Here is a 22506-nt window from a genome sequence, read left to right on the forward strand (position 1 = left end):
AGGTGGGGGGGGGGGGGGGAGGAGAGGGGGAGGGGGCGGGGGGGAAGAGACAGAAATCTTTAATTAATTAATAAAGAAATAAATAAATTTAAAAAAATTATAAAAATAGAAGACATCTTGATACAACAGAAAGGAAAAAAAAAAGAAAAGAGTTAAAACAATGCATTTGGTCATGTGTATCTTACCACAGTTAAAAAAAGAATAGCCCTCACAATGCTAGGTGGGCACACACACTCACAAGGCCGTTTTCTCTGTGCGTTTTAGGGGAGGCCCACGTCTGGGTGCTGTTTTTAGAGATATGAGAACTGTGACACTGGCAATTTCCTATGAGTAGTTTCTGGCTCAAAAATAATCAATTCCTTTTGGAATTGATGCATGAGGAAAGAAGTGAAATATTATCTATATCTATACCTATATCTATCTATCTATCTATCTATCTATCTATCTATCTATCTATCTACCTATGTATCTATCTATCTTTTTAGAAAGTTTCCTTAAATGGCCCACTAGTGGAGAGTACATTTTTGAAAAGTTAAGGTAGAAGAAAACAGAATATCGGCCACATTTCAACTTTTGCTCTTATTCTCTCAGTCACTACATGTCTTCTGAAACAGCAATTAATACGCAGTCATGTAGAAAATATGGATGGGTTTATATGTACACACACACTCACACATTACCTGGGCGCCTAGTTTGCTCTTTTCCTTCTTTAAGCCTGTTGCCTGATTTTGGGGGTGTGAAGACCGGGTTCCAGGAGGCTGAGCTGCTCCGTGGAACACACAGCCAGGACAGAAAAGAGCTGCGACTGGAGCTTCTTTGATTTGGCAGCAAAGGATCCTCTACTGTCACACACTTCTCTGCTTCCCTGAGCCCGTTTCCTTATCTGTGAGTGATGGTTCTCATGGTGGCCACAGTTAGGTTTCCCACAGGATAAGTTGCTCAGGCATGTAGGTCAAGATTAAATGATGACTACCGTAAGCAAAAAGCATTCTATTTTTTTTTACTCTTCACAAACAAGACTTCATAAGTAGTTGTGTAACTATAGTGAATACTCTGGAATGCACTTCAAGGTCTTCTCCAGATCAAGAATTACTGCAGCTCTCGAGGGGACCAGGGAAAGGCAGGAGAGCACTCTGGCTTCTCCCCAAACATCTATCTGCACACAAGAACACTGAGCCCTGGTGGCAAGGCTGTCAGTGAATACTTGGGTTGCCCATGTTCATAAGCGTTGGCTGCGATTTAACTTCTTTGCTGGTTAGTTTTATGTCTGCTTAACACAGCGAAAGTCATCTGAGAGGAGAGGACCTCAATTAAGAAAAGGCCTCCATAAGTGGGTTGCAGGCAAGCCTGCAAGGCATTATTTTAAATTAAAGATAGATGGAGAGGGTCCGGCCCATTGTGGGCGGTGCTACCCCCGGGCTGGTGATTCTGGGTTCTATAAGAAAGCAGACTGAAAAGGCCTTGAGAAGCTAGTCAGTAAGCAGCCCCTCCGTGACCTCTACATCAACTTCTGCCTCTAGGTTCCTGTCTTGTTTGGGTTCCTGTCCTGACTTCCTTCAATGATGAGCTAATGCAGACGTGTAAGCCAAATAAATAGCTTGCTCTTTGGTCATGGCGGTTCATCACAGCAACAGAAACTCTAAATAATTCAAATAGACAGTACCAACACCCTACTCTTAGCCCCCACCTTTCTGTATCACTGCTAGGGAGCTGGGCAGGAGGTGGGTGACCGTCTCTACCAAAGCACAAACACCCCATTCCACACCCTGCTCAGGAGCTGTAGACCCTGCAGGAGAATGATCCTGTCTGCTTTGCTGGAGCGCCATGCTAGGAAAATACATCTTAGGAGGCTATGTTCTCAACCCTCCCCACACCCCAGGGGGATTCTGAACAGATGCCTGAGCCAAATAGACCCATTTTTCCTTCCAGTTTCCCTTGCTTCTGTCCTAATCCTCCCTTCTCAGACAGGAATTTGACAAGGCTTGCGGACTTCTTTAGAGCCAGCCTCTCTCTGCACTGCTCAGCCTGAAGGATGCATGTATCCTTGTACGCATAGTCTAGCCTAGTTGAGGCTGAGCAGTGTCAAGTGCCGAGCGTGATGAACCTCACACAGACAGATGAGGAGAACAGGCTCAGGGAGGTCGAGGGACTTCCTAGAAGACTCACAGCTAGTCACAGCAGGAGCTAACCTGCGTGGCTTGCTCTCATAAAGGTCACACTGCACTGCTTCCCAGTTTGTCTCTTTCACGGACACACTTGCATCTCGGAAACACAGAGCTGTGAATTACAAAGTTGTAATTACGTAGACGTGCCAAGCAAGCATGAAAGCTACTTGTGTTGACTAGAAGTGGGGTCATGGCCCGGCCCTGCCATGTATGGGGTTTGATTTTTCCCTTGGACTTGCCTCAACAAGAAGTTGAATAGAACCCAAATTCCAAGAGGACAGGTGCCTCGTTCTGTGCCCAGCTTCAGAACAACCATGGTGCTGAGCAGGCAAAGACTCTGCTGATTCTCCTGAATAGCAACAGGTTCAAAGAGGGCCCCCCAAATGGCGGCAGCATTGGTGACAATATCCTAAACAAAGGGCTCTGCTTGGGGAAACAGGATTGTTCTTGGGGACACAAGCATAAATTCAGCATTCCTCAGTGTTGGGAGCAGTGAGACCCCAGATCCTGAATTTCTTGTAATCTCCTGATCTGAGTGCCTACAGCTGCTCTGAGCAGGAGACCTTCAGGAGTTCCTGATGGCAGGAGAGTGGTTTCTGGTGGGTTTGGCTGGGGCGTGGCTATCTCTATATAATATGCCCCTGAACACAATAAAGGGGGCATTCTTGGGGAATTCAAGGATGACCCATGTCGCTGTCTCTCTGTCTGTGTGTGTCTGTGTATTTTAACCTCCAGCCCCCTTGCCCGAAGCTCGGGAACTGGGTAATAGCGCACCGAGCACAGACACGGGGGCACGGTGCGCGGTACCTCAGGAATCTTGTAAGGCAGATTTCTGTTTACCAGGAACCTACCTTAATATATCCTTAGAAACCAACTGCTTCCTGCAAGGGCATTGAGTTCCTAGTTCAGCTCAGAGATCCCACTGTCCTGACTGTTATATAAATTTTTTTTTTTGTCATTTATTTCTAAACCCTATCCCTGAGAGATATGCTTGACAGTTTGATCCCCAAACTTTCCACCCATGGAGCGCTGTACTTCAGTGGTTTCACTGAGCTCTTGCTTACAGACACCTTGTGAATGAAGGGGTCACCATGGTCACCACTGCCCCGATGCTTCACTTCTCTCTAGGATTCCTATATTTGAACTTGAAGTAGAGTGTGTGTGTTCGTGGCAATGTGCCAGAGATCAACTTCAAGTCTGTTCCTCGGATGCTGACGGGCTTGTTTTAACCCGTGTTCCTGAGACCCATGGTTCACTGGTTAGGCTAGGGCTGGCTGGTCAATGAACCTCAGGGCTGCCTGCCTCTCCAGGGCTGAGAAGCATGTGGTACCACCATCCCTGGCTTTTCCATGGCTACTGGAGATTGTAATGAGGTCCTGACACTTATGCAGCCAGCGCTACTGACTGAGCCATCTCCCCAGCCCTCAGGCTATGGATCATGTCTGTCAGTACCTACCACACTCATGCTCTAGGTCTGTTGGGTAACAGAGATTTTTCTTCTTGCTCCCCTCTTCTTCTAAGGTGAAGGCACAGGAGGTTTCTGTGAATGGGAGGGGGCATGCAATGTGCTCACCTTCTCTGACCTCACTTCCGGTCCTCTGACACATGGGATGGGTAGAAAAGTTTCTGTGCATTCAAACTCCTAGAACCTGTCCCACCTTCTTGTGCCTATAGCCCAGGGCCCATTTTTATGGTTTATGTACTGAGCATCCTTCTTCTGATTAACTTGGGAGTGAACTTCTTAATGACACAACCCTCCTCCATTTTTACTGTAAATGGGAAATCAGTGTCACTCTAGATAAGAGAAAGGGTTAAAGTAAATAAATAAATAAAAATATACACATAACATGAACTCATTAAATCTAGGCAGGCATGTTTGCTTGCTGAGAGGGTTGAGCTGAGCTCCCTGCACCCCCAGATACACATAAATATTAGGGACGTATAAAATGTGATCAGACTAAGTAGAAACATTATATTTGATATAAAGATAAAGGTGAAAAGAGGGTTCAGATAAAACGACCCTCTCACATATGGTTGGGATACTTAATGCCAAATTTTTTATAGTATCTAGCACTGAAACCATCTTAGCTACAATGTAGTTACATCCTATGCCTGATTCATCTCTGCCTCCCTCTAAAAAGACAATAATAACATAACACCAAAGCAGTAACAGCAGACAAATTTCTTCTTGGTATGTTGGCTATTATTGATAGTACAGAAAACCCACCATGGTCAATTTCAGGTGGCTCATATAACAATATAAATGTGGATACTGGAAGCAGCAAAGAACATTGGATCTTATTAGCAGTGGGAACCAAGCAGACAGTGCCAACCACTGGAAACACTATGTCAGAAAGTCTCAGATGTTCTCTTTATTAATGTACTATAGGTAATAATGTCTAGGATACATGTGTGTATGTGTGTGTGAGACATAATACATACCTATATGTTTGTCAAATACATTATTTAGAAAAAATTTCAGACAGGCATTATGTAGCTCTGGCTATCTGGGAACTTGCTATGCAGACCAGGCTGGCCTTGAACTCACAGAGATACCTCTGTCTCTGCCTCCCAAGTACTAGGATTAAAGGCGTAATGCCCAGCTAAAAGTCTTTTGCCTACATTCCTGGTTCAGTAATTTACTTACAGAAATCATTTAAAACATGGTGGCTGACTGAGTAACTGACTGTAATTAGTTAGACACACTAATCCACTAATTTATCTACCTATCTGTCTGTCTACCTATCTTTTATCTATCTATCTATCTATCTATCTATCTATCTATCTATCTATCTATCATCTATTATCTATCTATCTTCTATCTATCTATCATCTATCTATCTATCTATCTCTCTCTCTCTATCTATCTATCATCTATCAATCTATATCTATCTATCTATCTATCTATCTATCTATCTTCTACCAACTTTCAGCTATCAGCTTTCTCTCTCATGTATGTCTATCCTTCCATCCAAATACACTTATCTATCTATATTCTGTCATCTACTATATGTGTGTCTGTCTGTCTGTCTGTCTATCTATCTATCTATCTATCTATCTATCTATCTATTACCTCTCTTTTGGAGGCTCAAACCCAGGGCCACATACATGCTAGGCAAGCACTCTAATACCAATCTAAATCTTAGCCCTAACCAATATTTTTACTAATTGAGAAGTGTCCTAAAGACTATGTATAAGTGAAAGACAAAGGCTAAAATACACTAAGTGTGATGGAAAATACCTCTAAGGTCATTTGCAGACACAGAAATGGACTAGAAGGTGAATCCTCATAATATGGCTTCCTGATGTATGTTAAGAAGTCTGGGCTGAGAGGAGAACTGGCTAGTACATTAACAGGAGAACACTGTTGAAATATTCAGATTGGGTTGCTTCAACTTCCTGACTGTTCTTAGTACACTGATGTCCAGGGTTAAAAGTGCTATTACATGAAAGGTCTATGGTTCCTTCTATGTCCAGTTGTTCTAGGATCTCTGTGATACTGACACCAGCAGTTTCACACTGCAGATAACAGAACCCCATCTCAGAAGTGGCCAATGGCCTGTCAACTTCTCTCAGCTCGCCCTCTGACATCACTCTCTAAATGTCCCGCAACAAGCTCCCACTGTTACAGAGGCCACGGTGGACTCCATAACCTCCAACTAGCCTACTTGACACTGCACAAAACGTCATTAGGTATTTCTTTTATGATGGAATTTCTGTGAGCTGCTTTCTCTACACCTGAGAGTCTGAACAAAATACTGTATCTATCTCTTGTTTGTTTTCAAAGGCTGTTTTCTTTTCCCAGAGAATATCAGAGGAGTCAGCTAACTTCAAAGATGTGTATCTTTTTCTTCCATAAGTTGCTCTGGTCAGCAGGTGTGTTAACTGTCAGCTGTACTTTCAAGGCCAGAAACCGGAAATGAGGCTATCCTACCAGGTGTTCAACTCTTATACCACAGACCCCAAAGACCAAAGCCAAACTCTGAAATGTTGAGAGGTGGCAGATGAAGTAGACTAGCAGAAAGACAGGGGTGGTCTGTGCTTCTCAGCTCAGGAATCTGGCTGGGCACAGGGCTTTTGTTAGTTCATGATGAGCAAAATGAACCAGGGAACTACACAGGGCTTTTCAAGTCACCTTCCAGTGGCAGCTCACAGGGTCAGAAGACCACAGCTTGCCATTGACCTCTACCAGGGAGCTGACCTCTGTGCCCTGTCTCAACCACATCCGTGCTTCGCCAGGTCAGACGCTGATTCTCTTTGCAGCTCTAGTTTAAGAGTCATTCCTGGGGTGGGGGTTATGGCTCAAGTAATGATGTAAGCAAGGGAACCTGAGTCCCCAGAACCCATCTACCAAAATATGGGTGTGGCAGTATTCATTTGTACCCCAAATGAGAGAGATAGAGATAGAGAGAGAGAGAGAGAGAGAGAGAGAGAGAGAGAGAGAGAGAGAGAGAGAGAGAACAGCAGGCCTGTGGGCACCTAAAGTTATCCCGTGGTTTCCATATGCACACACTTATCTGCAGACACATCTGTATCCCTCCATACAGGACCATGTCCACATCCCTCGAGTCATTTTCTCCATTGGTCTCTGAAGAAGAGGTGGAGTGTCTTTGCTCTACGATTCCTTTGCACTGACTACTTTTCAAATAATGATGATGCTTGTGATTGCTGATGGGTAACGTATCTCCACCACGCACACAGTAAGAGGCCTAGACTCTTTTATTTATGACTGAGCCCCTTGTACCCAGCATGTAGCATGGACTCGAAAACGGATTGACTAAAGGACCAAAATAAAACCAGAAATTCTGTAGGAACACAAAGGCAGTGGGGGAAGTGAAAAGTCTCCTGCATGGGTGTTATTTCAAAACAGGATGGTTAGAATAAATTATCTATAAAGTAATTGTGCTGCCCAGATTTTATTGTTCTATTATTTATTTAGTGTGAGTGCTGTACATATGCATGTGTGTGTGTGTGTGTGTGTGTGTGTGTGTGTGTAGGTCATGGGGTATTCTCCTCCACCAGTCTCTGTCCTATTCCTTTGAGGCAGGGTCTTGCCATAAACCCAGAGCTCACGTTTCTTGGCTAAGCTTACATTTAGCATGCTTCAGTAACTCTCCTCTTTCTGCCCCATCCAATGCTGGGTTTGCTACGTGGGTGCTGGGATCTGAACTCATATCCTCAAGGTTGTGTATCAAATGCCCTTAACCACTGAACTATCTCTTCAGCCTCCCCTACTCCCCGAAACAGTCATTTCCTCCACTTAGGAATAAAGTAACAGTGGGTCTTAGAAGCATCACCGGGTGACATCATTAATGGGTTCTGTACATCTGTGCCATAATAAAAGAGTAACTTAAAATATTCACATGAGTTTTGGAGACTAACTCAGTGGACCTCACCTACAGCATGGAAATAAGAGCTGAAGCTATGACATAGCCTGGCTGTGAGGAGGATGGGAGAAAACACATGGAGAACACTCAATTCAGGATCAGTAAGTTTGTCCTGACACTCATGCCTGCGGCTGCATCGGAGGCAGGACATTCCACTTGCCGCATTAGCCAATTGGTCTGACTCACAAAAATCGAGCAGTTGATAACTTGACGCTCTTAGCCTTTGGTGATGAGTATGAGCCACCTGTCACCAGTCCGCATCTTAAGGAAGCCACCTCTCCCACTCTGGGTGCTTTTTAAAGCTAGAGCAAAACTGGAGCACCAAGAAAACCTAAGCCAACAGCTACGCACCCTCGCCCTGCTCTAAACCTCCAACTGCCTCCATGCCCACAGTTCCCTCAGGATGGAGGTTCGCCTCTGTTCCATTGCTGATCCTTATCAAAGCGACAGACCTGTCTCAAGGTGCTCCTTGCGAAAGCTGTCACTGTTGCTTCAGGGAACAAACAGATCTAGCCTTTGTCATCATTTTTAGAGGGATGAACCATTTCCCCTTTGCTTCACTCACAAGTTGAAAAACCACTTGATTCCTGGTGAGAAGCAAAATCCAGCTGCCACGAGCAATTGGAAACAGGGAAGGTTGGACACACAGTAGGACTTAGGCTCCTGGCAGTCTCAAAATGATTTCTTTCCCTTCCTATTCCCAGAAAGCTTCTGTGATGTTCTGTAAGTAACTGGGATGGATGTGTTTGCAAGAGCTGTATCTGGCTGAAATCCAGGTGACTTGGAGGATCTGATGTCCCTGTCCTTTGGGTATGGCAATGGGAGTTAGACCATCCTATGTCTGTCTTCGCCCCACTGGGAAGTCAGTGGAGCTTAGTGACAGGAACGCTCAGGTGGAGCTGGGGTGGGGGCTCAACCTCTCTGAGCCTTGGTTGCAGCATGTTTTTAAAGGGTGTTGGTAGAATGGATCACTCCGAGTCCCAGAAACATATTCAAAGCACTTACTTAGTCTGTGCCAGGCAATCAGCGAATACTTAAGGAACAGGAGTTAAGCTCCTGGACTTATTTTTAGATGTCTGGATTTATCTACCAGAGTAGAGGCAGCTAAAGTGTAGGAGATGGGACATTGCTCTTGGGTCACCCAGCTCTATGCTAAGGGGCTGAGCTGAGTTTCCTTACCTAGCTCTATCTCTTTGGGGTTGCCTTTTTTCTCTGAACTCCTCTTTAAGCTTGGGAATCACTTGTCTGACACAAGCTCTTGTCTGACATCACAGTTCTTGGACCTTTCCCCTTTGACCTCTCCAACTCAGTCTCCATCTCCCAAACCTGGCTACTCTAACCCACGCTGTCTTCATGTTTATTGTAACTCATGCTGCAGAAATAGCACTTGCTCCATTGCTTTGTAGCCACTGGTGACTACTGCTCCCAGAAACATTTCCTTCCCTTCCTCTTTGCCCACAGCTGGCTCTGAAATTTGTGTTTCTGATTGTGATTGTGTGGTTGTCCTGGTAGAAATAATATCTTCCTCCACTTTCTTCTTTACTCAGCTTGTGCCTTAGGCAATGCTTTCTTCCCCTTGGTCGTTCATTCTTTTCCTTTCTCACTGCCTGGCTCCATCAATAAATGTAAACCCCAAAAGGGTGGAGAGTATCTTTTGGAGCATTGCTGTGACCCCGTCACCTACCCAACCTATCAGTGCTCTGTAAAGAGACGCTGTGCGAATGACTGGGTTCCAGGACCAGCTCTCCTGCTGACCCCTGGACAAGGCTGAGCAAAGGGGTAAAATATTTGCAGGCTCTGGGTACCTGCTTGCCCTGCCTTTTGGCCTCCTAAAAGAACAGCATGAAGCTACCCACAAGCCAGAGACCTTTCCAAACACTCAGCTGCCATAAAAGCACATCTTGCAGGCAAGGGGAATGGGTGGATAGTTGCTAACTATATCTTCCAACTGGGCTGATCTTTGAAAAGTTCGAGAGGCACCCGCCTCCCTCAATCCCGGGCTGCTACTGCTGCTGAGGCCCCTGAAGGAGGAGAGGAGGGTGTGCTTGGGCGCCTCTTGGGCTGGCACGGGGAAGCCACATCTCATCCGCCCTCCTCCCCCAGCTCCTCTCCAAGAGAGGAAGCAATGCAGATGGAGATGAGAAATAAATATTCCTGCCTGCTCCGCGCCACTGCAGACGTTTTCCAGAATGTCTGGCTTGGACCACGAAATCAAACCCACCCAGGAAAGGAGGCGCTCAGCAGGAGAAAGAGGGGGGACAGGGTGGCATATCTGTCGATGAGCGTCAGCTTTCTGGGGGGCCGAGCACATGGCTCCTCTTTGGCAGCCCTGCTGCGGTGGGGATGTGGTAAGTGCACAGTAACGCTCGCTCGAAGAATGGCAGGAGAAAACGGGAGCCGAATTAAAGGGAGGCACGCCAGACTGCACAGGCGCCACACCTCTGTCCTGGGTCCTGGAATACACAGCTGCTTTCCACACTTGCTCCCCACGTATCTCGTTTACCGCCTCCCCCTTACCCCTGCCCCCCTTACCACTGCCCCCACCCTTTCACCTCTATTCCATTCCTGGGAAGTTAACACCACTGGGCTGCCAGCATCCTTCAAAGGCCCTCTGCAATTTAGGCAGGAACTCAGGATGCATGTGTGGAGAGATATTCTTGCCACCTCTAAGTTCAGCTCCCCCTCTCTAATACTGGAATCCTGGCAGAACGGAGGCTGCAAATGAGAAGTGGGTGCTTGTGGCCATGGGATGGCCAAGTACGTGGGAGGAGCGTTACCAAGGAGGGACGTTCCAGGCCCGGCACAGGTCTGGAATGTTCTGGGTATGGCAGTGTCTTCGCTGGGTATGCCTCTAGGCTGTAAAATGTCTTAGGAAGGATGAGAGCTTGGGAAGCGGAGGTGCAAAGCCACCACGGGACACTTTGGTCTGGGTTTCTCACTCTCCTCCGGGGATTCCTGGGATCCCTGAATTCTTCATCTGGCTGCTACTGAGCCAGCTGCGAACAAATCTTTTGGAAAGTTCATCTCAGAGAAGGGTCTTGGCTGGAGCAAAAGTGGAAGCAACACAAAGCAAAAGGGCCTTCCTGGGTCATCGGTTCAAATACACCACAGTGAAAACATTGGCTCAAAATGAAGTCTTTAAAGCAAGTGTCTTCTCTGGGCATTAGGAGGAGTGTGCAGAAATCTTGCGCTTAGTTCCACCCCCCTTCCTCATCGTTTCCACAGTTGCAGTGAGGAGCCCTTGTCTATTTCCAACTCATGTGCCCTGAATCCTTCTCTGTGGGTCTTTCCCACTCATGAGCCCGCCCATCTGCCTTCCAGCGTCAGGCATTTGACAGCGGGATCCCACTCTCTCCAGAAGCCACCCGGGGTGGCAAATGGGCAGGGGAGTTGGTTTCATGTCCCTGCTCTACATATTGCTATGTGACCTCGGAACAAATGACTCCCCCTCTGTGGGTCTTGCTTTCTTTCTTTGTCAAAGGAGTGGGCTAGGCAGATTCCTTCCCCGAGATGACGACACATTACAGATAATTTGGCAGAGGGAAGTTGCACACAATATTCCTTGGCATTGTCGGCTTCCCAATCTGCCCTTGACAATGAACTCCAGGTCTGAAGATCATCATACTCCTGGATTAACTCATCCTTATGTTTGGGAAGGTCACATCACACATCAAAACAAGCTGGGCAAATTGATAGGTGGATACTATCTAGTAACTAAAATGCCACCAGTCAACGCTGGTCGGAAAACATGAATGGAGGAGAGGACCAAAATAGGTTGTAATTGTTTCTTTACTCATTTTTAGGACTTGTCCCGAAAGAAGTTGTATGCAGGTATGATTGTAATTTATCGTAATCATATTCATTACTTGTTATTAGTAGTAGATGCCTTTTTATCAAGTCTTACCTAATAAGCTAAGACCATGATGCTTTCACCTGTGGTGTTATGGTAATACTATGGAATTATGGGAGATAATATCCACTGCCCATATCCTTCCAGGTGAGGAAACTTGGGCTCAGAGGCCTAGTGAGGCTCACACAGCTTGTCAGTATTGCAGAAGGGACTTGAACTCAGGTCTGCGGGACTCTAAAGATGAGGAATTCTACCCATGATACTTAACCTTTGGCCTTGGCCTTATTTCATTTTAGCACAGAACCGGAACCTCAAAGAATTTGGAAAGGCTATGTCAGCAGCTTGGGAGGATATAAACACAAACAGCTCCTACACCCAGGCAGGCAGAACAGGAGAAGTCCTTGTTCAGAGGAATTCCACGGGCTGCAAGCACCTTCAGCCTGTAGGGACCCCATGTTTCAACTCCCGTAGACTGGGGCTGTGTACTGGGCAGATCCACTTGGAAAAGCAGCCTCCTTTCTCTATGAGGTCTGGACTTGAAATGTGTGCAACTAACTTGATTAAGAAAAATGTAACTAGGAGAGCAGGGACCATCAAAAAAGGCACCTGCAGTTTTAGCTGAGCTGAAGGTCACATATAATCATACGTCATATACAATCCCTAAAGGTATTTATTAGTAAGAATGGTGGCCCTCACTGCATTCCTGCCACAGCCCAGTGGGGGAAAGGCAGGCTACTCTGGATGTGTGTGCATATGGTGCATCCACAAGGACACGGAACCGAGAGTTTGTCTGCCGTTACCGCCTCTTCTCCAGCGTTAACATGTCACATTCCTGGTTGAATAGAAACAACACACACTGCCGCCCCGAAACCAAACCACACAGGACTTCTCACCCGTGCAGAAAAACAGCTGAACTCAAACAACAACCAGAAAATTGGGATGCTCTTTACTTACCGTAAATGACAGAAAAGAAGAAAACAAAGTCCCCTCGTCATATCTGGATAACTTTGCCAGGACACCTTCCAGAATCGTTACAAACTGGTAAGACAGCAAAGAGGAAAAACTATTACTTCAGATTACAATTGATTTACAAGAAAGAGCAACATGTCCTCGCCACTCAGAGGCTAGGACTCAGCCCCCTGCTCGTTTCTGCATTCCATTTTTTTTAAAACTCTCACTTTGGAGAAAGGAAAAGGCTGCCGTTGCACGGCAATATTTGACTTATCCGGCTTTCTCTTCATTATTATGTGATTGCAAATACGGAGTGTTACAGAAGTGCAAAGTGACAAAATATTATTGCGTTGCATATAGCATGCGATAATATTAAATGCACTTTTTCAAAATCTCAAACTGCGCAAAGCAGTCTTTACATTACATATTAGCACTACATTTAATCCAATCTATTTTTATTTGTATTTTATCAGTAATTTGGGGGAAACAGAAGTTTAGCACTGGCAAATATAAATGTCTTCCCATTCAGCATTACTTAGTTAAAATTCTATAATTCATGAGGGTGACTGAAATAGCTTTATCTGACTTTTCTGTTTTATTATGACTCTCACTGCATGTGAAACTAGAGGGAAAGGGGTTTTCGGGATGGCAGAATTCCTTATTACCGCTTCACTTTACGTATTTTAAAATCTAACTTTGTCAGTGCTGAGAAACAAAACAAACATTTCCTGCATAACCTAGTGCGACGTTTGGGGACACATTCTTATTAAGTTAACATATGCCGCCTCACCAATTGATCTTCACACAGCTCACGAACATCAGAAAATGCTCGCAAGCTGGGGCTGGGTGATGTACAATCTCGTTTCTTGAGAGATGTGAGCACCCAGCTCAACTTTTTTTTTTTTTAACGTGTCACATTTTAATGGAAATGCAGACACAACAAAGAAACGCTCACAATGCCCCCTTCCACCTGAAGCCGAAGGTTACCTTTGCCACCAAGAGTGTGATCATTTCTTTAACCGTTTCTTCAATGAGTTCATCTATTTTTGAATGGTATTGATGCTAAAGAAGACAGAAAGACACATTTAGCATGTCAGGGAGGTTGACAGTGCTGCATGCGGTCATGGCTTTTAGACTATACGATCTATAAATAAAGCCCGACTTGCAGACCTAGTTTGCTCTCACAGTCCTAGAAGCAGCTATAATATTCTGACTTCTGGTCTTTGACAGCGAGATGCCCAAAGAGCTTAAAAAAACCCATCATGCTCATTGTTCCTCATCTAAGGCTTCAGGCGCCTTTGATGTGTGGGGGCCCATATACACAGCAGCACACGTGGCCGGCTTAATGGCCTGGCAGTGTGCTGAACTGGATTTCACAAAGCTTGATTCAATAGTAATCTAGTACATTGGGAAGGGAATGGTATTTCTTGGAAATTACTGGGGGATGTAACTCCAGCAATTTTGGTGATCCCTCCAAAGGGAATTTGACTAAGACAATGATCTTGCAAAAACCTGCTAGGTACTTTGGGTGTATGCCTCAGAGTACATCAGTTTTAACTACAGCCGTGACTCAGTCCAGATAAAATGTCTCTTTCTAAGCCATTGTGATAAGCGACACATTTGTTTTCCTTTTCTTCCTGTTCAGCAACAAGCAGACCCAGGCTAGACCTTCTGCTGAGGCTGTAGCTAAGTTTTTCCAATCATTTTCCAAACCGGTGCTGTCGATTAAATTTAAATAGTAATGTGAAAACAAACCCCCACACAAACAAAAAATCTGCTGTAAATGCCAGGGGAAAAGGAAAAGCAATTTCAACACAAATTATTATATGCCAGCTCCTTGACATTTATTAGAACAGTTTAGTATCCATTTGAATTATTTTGTATTTCCGTAACACAAAAACAATAACACAAAAAAACATTGTTATTTGGAAAGGAAAAATGCACTTACCCACTCTTTAGCAAACTTTCAGAAGGATGATTAATTAGGAACCAAAAAAAAAAAAAAAGAAAGAAAAAGGAACAGTGCAAATAAAAATCAGGACAAAAGGACACATGAGAAGATGAAAATTAAAGCATCATCAGAAAGCTATGCGAACACAGAGATAAGACATAGGACGTGTGGCAATACTCTGGTTGCTGGCAAGCAGGATGATTGAGCAGGAGCAAGGAGATGAGAGATTGGCTTGGACCTGGAAGGCCTGGACAGTGTCCCAGTGAGAGGGCAGAAGCCATACTGCCTCCATATCGAGCTCAGTTTCCTCATCTGTAAACCTCCAACAGGTGACAGCTCTAAGACCTGGACCCAGAAGCGAGAAAGCTAATACAGATTGCTGATTTCCACATGGGGCTAAGCAAGCCTCGGCGAATATATGTTAGCTCCGTGTTTAAAAACAGCCAAGAGAGACATGATGGCTCCCTCCCCAACCCCACCCCTGTTTAAAGAAGTGGACATTATAAGTACCTCAACTTGACTATTCTATGTTTTTCTATTGATTTCCACATATCAAGACATCAGATGTGTTCATAATGGGTGTAACTATATGCCAATAAAGAACAAAGCAGAACTTAACAATAACAACAACAAAAACGTTTGGCTGGTCTGTCTCAGTTACATAACATTACTTAAGAATTCAGTGCCCAAGCCCTTTCCTGGCATCCAGATCTGTAGAGCTATTTTGAAGATCTATGAGTTTCTAGATACGAAAACATTTTGCCAACTGTAGTTGCAATTCAAATATTATCATGTGGTCAATTCCTTGAGTAGCCACAAAGGGCAGAGAAGGAATGACGTCATCACGGAGGCAACCTCCTCCTCCCTTCAGTTGACTGGAGGAGAAAAAAGAAGCAAATGGCCCATGGTGTTTTGTCCTGATGAATCAGAACCCCTGTTGGCCACACTGCCGGATTCAAGATAAATTTACTTGTAAATAGCATAAACCCGCAGCTTAAAAAAAAAAAAAAAAAAAACAAGAAAAAGAATCCACAGAACTCTGTACCAGAGTCACAAAGAAAGATGTTAAAGCAAAAGACTATGGGAATACTGACAGTCTTCCAAACACATTTTTAGGTATTGAAATAAGACCCAGAATCAGATCCTCACTTTCGGTTGTCACGTGACTGACTTGCCCCATTAGCTTTCCTTTGGATTGCTATCAATGAGTCACATTTATTAAATTCATTAGGGCATGATGCTTAGCCGGAAGAGCTAAGCACGAGATGAAGCAATGCACGAAGGGCTTTGGACCGAGCAAAGAGCACCAACAAGAATAGACGCACTCTCTTAACAACCTTGGTGGAAGTGGTAAAATGGGAAGAGATGGCAATTGTCTTCCGTACGCTAAGACAGGGTAAGGTCTATGTCTTGTGTCTAACGGGTTAGTGAGGAACAAGCCCTTCCGTGTGGAAACAAGTTAGGGACACCATAGCCTATTAGGCATGATATACTTTCACATGCTGATTCTATGTAGTCCCACTATCTCCCCGATCATCACACTGTATATATAAGTATTATGACCTTCCTGTTCTAATAGACATCTTATCTTGCTTATAAAGTAAAGCAGGATGTGTGTGTGTGTGTGTGTACACTTACACATTTGCTTGTGGAGGCCAGAGCACTGTCTACAGGTCTTTCATTGGCCTGGACACACACCACCATCCCTGGTGTTTTATGTGGGTAACAGGGATTGAATGCAGGACCTCAGGCTTACATAGCAACTGCTCTATGAACTGAGCTACCCCCTCACTTTAAGTGTTTTAATATGGTTATTTTTGCCTCTTTGTTCCAGGGTCAGCTTGAGCATGGGATCTCTGTCACTTTGCTTTCTCACCGCTGTAGTAGAACTAGAATTACATTCTGAATGTAAAACTGACCTCGACTTACCCAAGCACTGACATAATACATGAATATACAGTTGAGAAAGTATGTGGAGTTGGCCTGTTGGCTCATGCCTAGAATCCCAGCATTTGGTGTGAGAAGAAGGATTGTTATGAGTTGGAGTCCAGAGTGGGGTAAAGAGTAAGACTTTGACTCAAAAATATAAAAAAAAAGAAGAAAGGAAGAAAGGAAGAAAAAAGAAGAAAGAGGGAATTGCTATATGGCCATATCACTACTTCCCTCATCAGTCCGTGACTACATGACTACATGGCTGTGCACATTTCTTTAAACCCTCTTCAGCTCTATACACTGCATGGCAATTATGCCTTCATACTGACGCTGTGCCTCATGTCGCTGAGCACTAAACATCAAAGAATTCCCCATTGCTATTCAGGTGATGGCAAAATCCACACCTGTTGCCAGATCCTCCTGCCATAGGTGATGAATTGGACTAACTTGCTTTTCTGGAACAATAATGAGCTCTCCCACCACCATTCTTGGCTCTTTCTGGGGGTGATCTATTGTTCAGTGCAAAGGGAAGCCTCAACAAGGAGTGGGTGCAAATGCAGAGGAACCTTCCAGTTGCCATCTTCCCTGCTAGCTCTTGTCACGATGCCCTTTGTAAATTGCCTCGCTATTCCATTCTACCTGCAGCCTAGAAGGTTCGTGCATCTTCCAAGTCTCTCCTTGACCTGTTGAGTCCGCTTGACCCAGGCCCTGAAATGATGGTGGTAGTGGCTCAAAGATACATTGGTCCTCAGGGCATGAGAAGAGGGGGAAGTTCCTGCAGATCCAGGATTACTACGTGAGAAACATCTCACTTGACTTCCTGCGCTGCACATTTTGCCTTGTGGAACAGATTGTGTGTACGTTATCTTTCTGTGAAGACCATCTGACCTCAGAAACGAGATGAAAACACACTAGACCAAGCGAGAAACTATTTAATACACAATTTCCCCTCTATTGGTACTTCAAAAATTTTAATGAAAAAATAAATATTTAAGATGGAAAAGTATGGTGAGCAAATGTCTCAACAGCTGCCTTTAGATGAGACTTTCTCCCGGCGGTGAGATTCAGGGAGCGATTGTCAAACTGGAGACTGCGTCCCCTCGCTAGTGAGGCATAGCCCAAAACAGGCAGAGGGAATGGGGTCCAAGTGGTGGTCAGAAGTAGAAAGGAGATCTGTAATACAGGCTTAAATGGTTGATATTCCAAAGCACAGCCCACATGAAAATGGAAGTCATGTGGTTTCCAAGCATTCATCTCTCAATTCTAGAATCTTCCTAGTCATCTTACTTAAGCCCCCTTTATAAAAATTCAAATGGATGGTAAATCTCATCCATCATTCTGTGAAGTATGGATCATTTCACATGATTTCCCTCTGAAGTTCTGTCCAGGTGACAGCCACCGTGCCAGGCTACTGAGAAGCAGTTCCATGACATCTGGTTTTAGCCTGACCATTTTAGCTACATTAGGAGGCTTCACTTCCCACAAGCTGCTCATTTAGGTGCTTCTGGCTCATTTTACTTAGAAGAAAACACTGACAGGCCTTTCTAACATTATTTTGGGAACAAGTATCCTTAGGGGAAGAACAAACGATTAGAACCCAGTGTTAGATAAATCCTTCATATAGGTATTTAGTTTGGATGTATACGTATCACTTCTGGGAAATACATGTACAAACATTAAAATTATTTTCATTTAAAATGTGCTGAGTTGGGGCTGGAGAGATTGCCCAGTGGTTAAGAGCACTGACTGCTCTTCCAAAGAACCCAGGTTCAGGTCCCAGCCTCCACATGGCACCCCACAACTGTCTGTAACTCCAGTTCCAGGGGATCTGATGCCTCAGGCATACATGCAGGCAAAATACCAATGCAAAACGAAGTAAAAACAAATAAATGTAAAAAGTGTTGAGAAATCTATAAAAATATAAACAATGTTGAGAAAAAAATAGAAAAAGTACACAGTCTTCTCTACGTTATTAAATTCTATGCCCAGAGCCATCAAGACTCCACTGTTTAGCCTTAAAGTGCTGCAACCCTAATCTTACCTAGAAGCCCGGATACTGTATCGCCACTGTAAAAAGGCTGTGTGTGAGTCACCCAGCAAGCAATGGGCAGTGACTTGTTTAAGAGAATGCAGTTTGACCAGAGGAAGGGTCACAGATTCTAGTGATTTAATCATTGGACATTTTTTTTTAAAGAAAACCAGACTCCAAAGTTAAGCCAAGGTCACCCTAGCTTAGGGAAGAAGTGACCCATGGTGGAGACGAGAGCTGGAGTCCACCGTGGCAGGTGTGAACTGATACAGCATCATTGGTGTTCAACTAGGACTTGGGGTTTGGATTAAGAAACTCTATGGGTCCCTGAGATTATATGGGAATACCATTTGTAAGTATTCCCTAGGAAATGGATCCATAGCTTTCACCAGATTCTTAATGGAGTTTGCACAACCCTGCCCTCTCCCCCATTCTCACCATCACCCCCAGGACTCCAGCCCTGAGAGATCACAGCAATGTGACTGGTCTAGTCACATATAAAAGGACAGTGGCATTGACACAAGGCTGCAGGCAAGTCAACCCAGAGAAGAGATCTAGGACCGCCTAAGGACACACACACAGAGGCCAGTCCTATGGTGTTGGCCATTGTCTACGAGGACGGGGGTCATCCTTGTGAATCTCAGACAAGGTGTCTACCTCAAAAGCTCTGAGAGGAAACTTACAAACTGATCTCCAATCTCAAAAGAAAAAAAAAATCCTTTGCTTTCTTTTTGTCCTTGGTCTGAGGGGTACTATGCTATCACAGAAAGGACATTTAAAAATGAACCAGGATGGAAAAGAAGCAAATCATGTACATATTTGCGCAGAATACAACCTAGCTAAAAAATTGAGCAAAAGTATGTCTATATCCTGGAATATTATTCGGCCACAAATAGACAGTACATGCTACAACATGCATGGATCTTGAAAGCATGAGACTAGGTGAAAGAGCACACACAACCCACCTATTGCTTGGTTCTATTTATATAAAACCCAAGAACAGAAACAGGCATATCTGCAGGACACAGGTTGATAACAACCTAGAACTGGGAACACTGACAGAACCCTGGCTGTTGATGCATGGGTTGGTTTCCTTTTAGGACCGTGAACATGTCATGTAACTGACTGTGATGGCTGCAGGGCACTGTGAACACAGCACAGTTGTAGAAGTGTGTACTTTTGAAGGGTGGCTTCTCTAGGCATGCAGCTTTATGATGATTTAAAATACAGCAGCTGCGGCCAGAGCACAAGCAGAGGGGAGAGGGAAGGGGGAGGTTCCAGACCGACACCACTCTAGAAACGCAGAAACTCAGGAATTGTTAGTGACTTGGGGAGACATGATGATGATTTCAAGAACCCTCAGGGAGATCTGCAGAGTGGGTTCTGTGAAACCCAGAGGTTTGAGACTCCTCCAGGGAAGCGTGGGCGAGTGGCAGTGTGAAGAGGTGGCAAGGTGGAGAGGAGGAGATCACCAGCTGGGGCTCCGGGCCTCCCTCCATCCTGATAAGCTCTATTTTTATGTTTTCCGTGCTAGGCTTCTGGATAAAGAATGAAGAACTGATCCTGCAGCTAAAATAGGCAGGATAAAAGCAGAGCAGTGATGTCATTTTACAGATGGGGAAACTGAGTCTCAAAGAGGCTGCCAGCATTATCCAAATTTATTTCGCAGCACAACACAAGACGCTTATCCGAGCGACTGGCAACCCAGGCCTCCCTTCCGATTGTCCCAACCCTTCTTCCTGGCTCATTTTCAGACAACCGAGAGCCTTGGATCAATCACTGCTTCTCAAAATGTGACCTCCAGGACAGCCACCAATGCCAGCATCATCAGAGAGTGCCACAGAAGCTTAAATTCCTGTGTGCATGTTTTCTTTTTCTGCATTGGTTCACATGTGTATAAAAATGTGTGTGCAGGTGCATTTGTGTATATGGTGTGATACACATGTGTTCCTGTCTGTGTTTGCATGCTAGTGCATGTATTGGTGTGTTCATGTGTGGGAGATGCCAGCGTATATTTTGGATGTCTTTCCTCAAGAACTGTCCACCGGAAGTTTTAATTCCTCTATCATACTCCAGACAGGTTGAAACACTATGGGAGAAGCCTCTGGAACACCCTGGGAGGTGGACGCACAGAGAATTTGTGGAATCGCTGTTCCTACTCTTAAAGCAAAGCGGCTTGGGGATGAGAACCCAGGGCCCTGTATTGACTCCTTGCCTAGAACTTAACTCCACGGGAAGGCTTGAAAGATATCAGCTAGAGCAGAAGCTAGCCGGGGTGGCTGAGGAAGCTCACTTGTGGGGGAAACAAGGCTGGAGAGGACATCTTGCCAGAAGAGAACACTACCAACCCACATATAAAATGGAAGGTGCCGAAGGAGAAAATAAATAACGAATAAGGAGCAAATATAATTTAGTAAAAATTCTGAGCATGTAAGGCTGGTATTGAAAGATCTGATTTAGGAGCAATTTATGCCAATTGGCAACAGCATAGAGTTGCCAGAAATGTTACTGAATTAATTCTAAATTGGTATATGAATATCTAGCTGGCTTAAGGCCATCGGAGAAAAATGATCATGATCGTCTTTAATCAAGTCCAAGTTGCTGCTTCCTTCTCCCTCACATTTTAAATCTGACTTTAGAATCAGAAACTCTGCAAAGGAAGAAACTTCTGGTCAGGGAATATTCGTAGTCGATTCATTCTAGGGAAAATCAAAAGCCCGAGAGTTGATCTGGGCCTGCAGAACCTATTGGCATAGCTTGGGAGTCACTTGATCAGCAGTGAAGCCTTCCTGCTGTTCAGATGCTCAAGGGCTAAGACACTACCCATGGGAAGTGATGGGCATTCGGACAGTCTCACATCTGCTGCAGATAATGGCCTACTGAATAAGGTCACCAAACATCCTTTAGCTTAAAGGAACCTTAGGACCACTGGACTCCAGCCAAGAACCCTTCCAAGTGACCGGCATGCTCACTGGCACATGCCTTGGAAATTGATTTGACGGATGCTGAACACTTATCCACAGCTTCGCCTGCAGATGCTGAATGTGTTTCTGAAACTAGCAGACTGGGTAGAAGAAAGGAATTTGTGACATTTTCTTCTATATGATCAATGGAGAAGGAGAGGAGGGGAAGGTCTTTTTTTTTTTTTTTTTTACCTCTTGGCCCATTTCCATGCTGCAAAGTTTTGTTGATTGAGCTTTGGCATCAACCATAACATTAAACATGGTGCATATTGACTGTGGGACTCGAAAATCTGTTGATCGACTGGTTTTTTGCAGCTTAACTTCAAACGCAATCCTGGTTCTATTAAAACAAAGTAGGGAAAGACCAGTTCAGCATCCAGAGGGCGGAAGGTAGAGGAGACATGTCCTGAGAGGTTAGTGAAAAAGACATTGAAGGCGATACCTGGTTTCAGTCCACAATGACTTCACACGTGTTCTTTTTCAAATGCCTTCCCCGTCTAAGGAGGGCTTATTTATGTGGACCGCCATGCATGCCCACCCCCTCATCCAATGCCCAGAACACCTGTAGCCTGATGCATTTCTATCTATAGATTACATGATATGGAGGACCCTAATTGCAGGAGAATAAATGAATTAAAAAACCCGATTATAGCTCTACAACATATGCAGTTTCTCTCACTTTGGCAAGTGCCTACCTCGAATCACTTCTCATAAAAAACAAAACACAAGAAAGGCAACTTCTCATCTTCAAAACCTCCATGTGGAGAAAATCTTAAATGACCCCTTATTGTTTGTTCTTTCGGTTTTGAAAGAGACTGAAAAAAAAACCTCTTTTTGAGATCCAATTATTTTAATATTGTGTGAAAACTAGAAACTAGATTGCACAGCCAAAGAATCATTAGAAGAGAACATATCCAACCATTGAAAATGGTTACCTTTGGGAAGAGGGATGAATTAGAAGCTATTACCACAGGTTAGCTTACTGGTTTGCATGGCTTTAGTTTGTTTTCATGACCAGCGTTACTTTTTCAGAAAGCAGATATTCTTTTTTATAATCAAAAATGTAGTCATATCCTTGACATGCAACTATATGATAGAAATATCATATATGTTATATACAACTCAAGAATTGCATACATCTATTGTAACATTCTTTTGGTAACATTATGGGCTAACTTATGATACCAGAAACCTACTAAGCCCTCACAGGAAGAGCAATCCCAATATAGATAGTTTGCAATACAGGTGTGAGATCCCATCCTCGGCACTGCCACTGCA

General features: G+C 44.4%; 1 protein-coding gene across 27 annotated transcripts in view; it reads right to left on the minus strand.

Moving 5' to 3' along the window:
- Cadps (calcium dependent secretion activator) overlaps positions 1-22506 on the minus strand; it is a 436391-nt gene that overhangs the window by 61430 nt on the left and 352455 nt on the right. For 22 of the 27 annotated variants that reach the window (XM_050161168.1, XM_050161171.1, XM_050161161.1 and 19 more), the window contains 3 exons: positions 21421-21568; positions 13341-13415; positions 12357-12440 (listed from right to left, as the gene is read on the minus strand). In XM_050161168.1, the coding sequence (XP_050017125.1) occupies positions 12357-12440; positions 13341-13415; positions 21421-21568 (307 nt within the window). Of the gene's footprint in view, positions 1-12356; positions 12441-13340; positions 13416-14301; positions 14317-21420; positions 21569-22506 lie in introns of all 27 variants that reach the window. The other 5 variants (XM_050161173.1, XM_050161167.1, XM_050161166.1 and 2 more) reach the window with 1 other exon arrangement.

Source organism: Alexandromys fortis, unplaced genomic scaffold (assembly GCF_014885135.2).
Source record: "Alexandromys fortis isolate MF-2015 unplaced genomic scaffold, M_Fortis_MF-2015_v1.1 scaffold_123, whole genome shotgun sequence".
In the NCBI taxonomy this organism is placed as follows: Eukaryota; Metazoa; Chordata; class Mammalia; order Rodentia; family Cricetidae; genus Alexandromys; species Alexandromys fortis.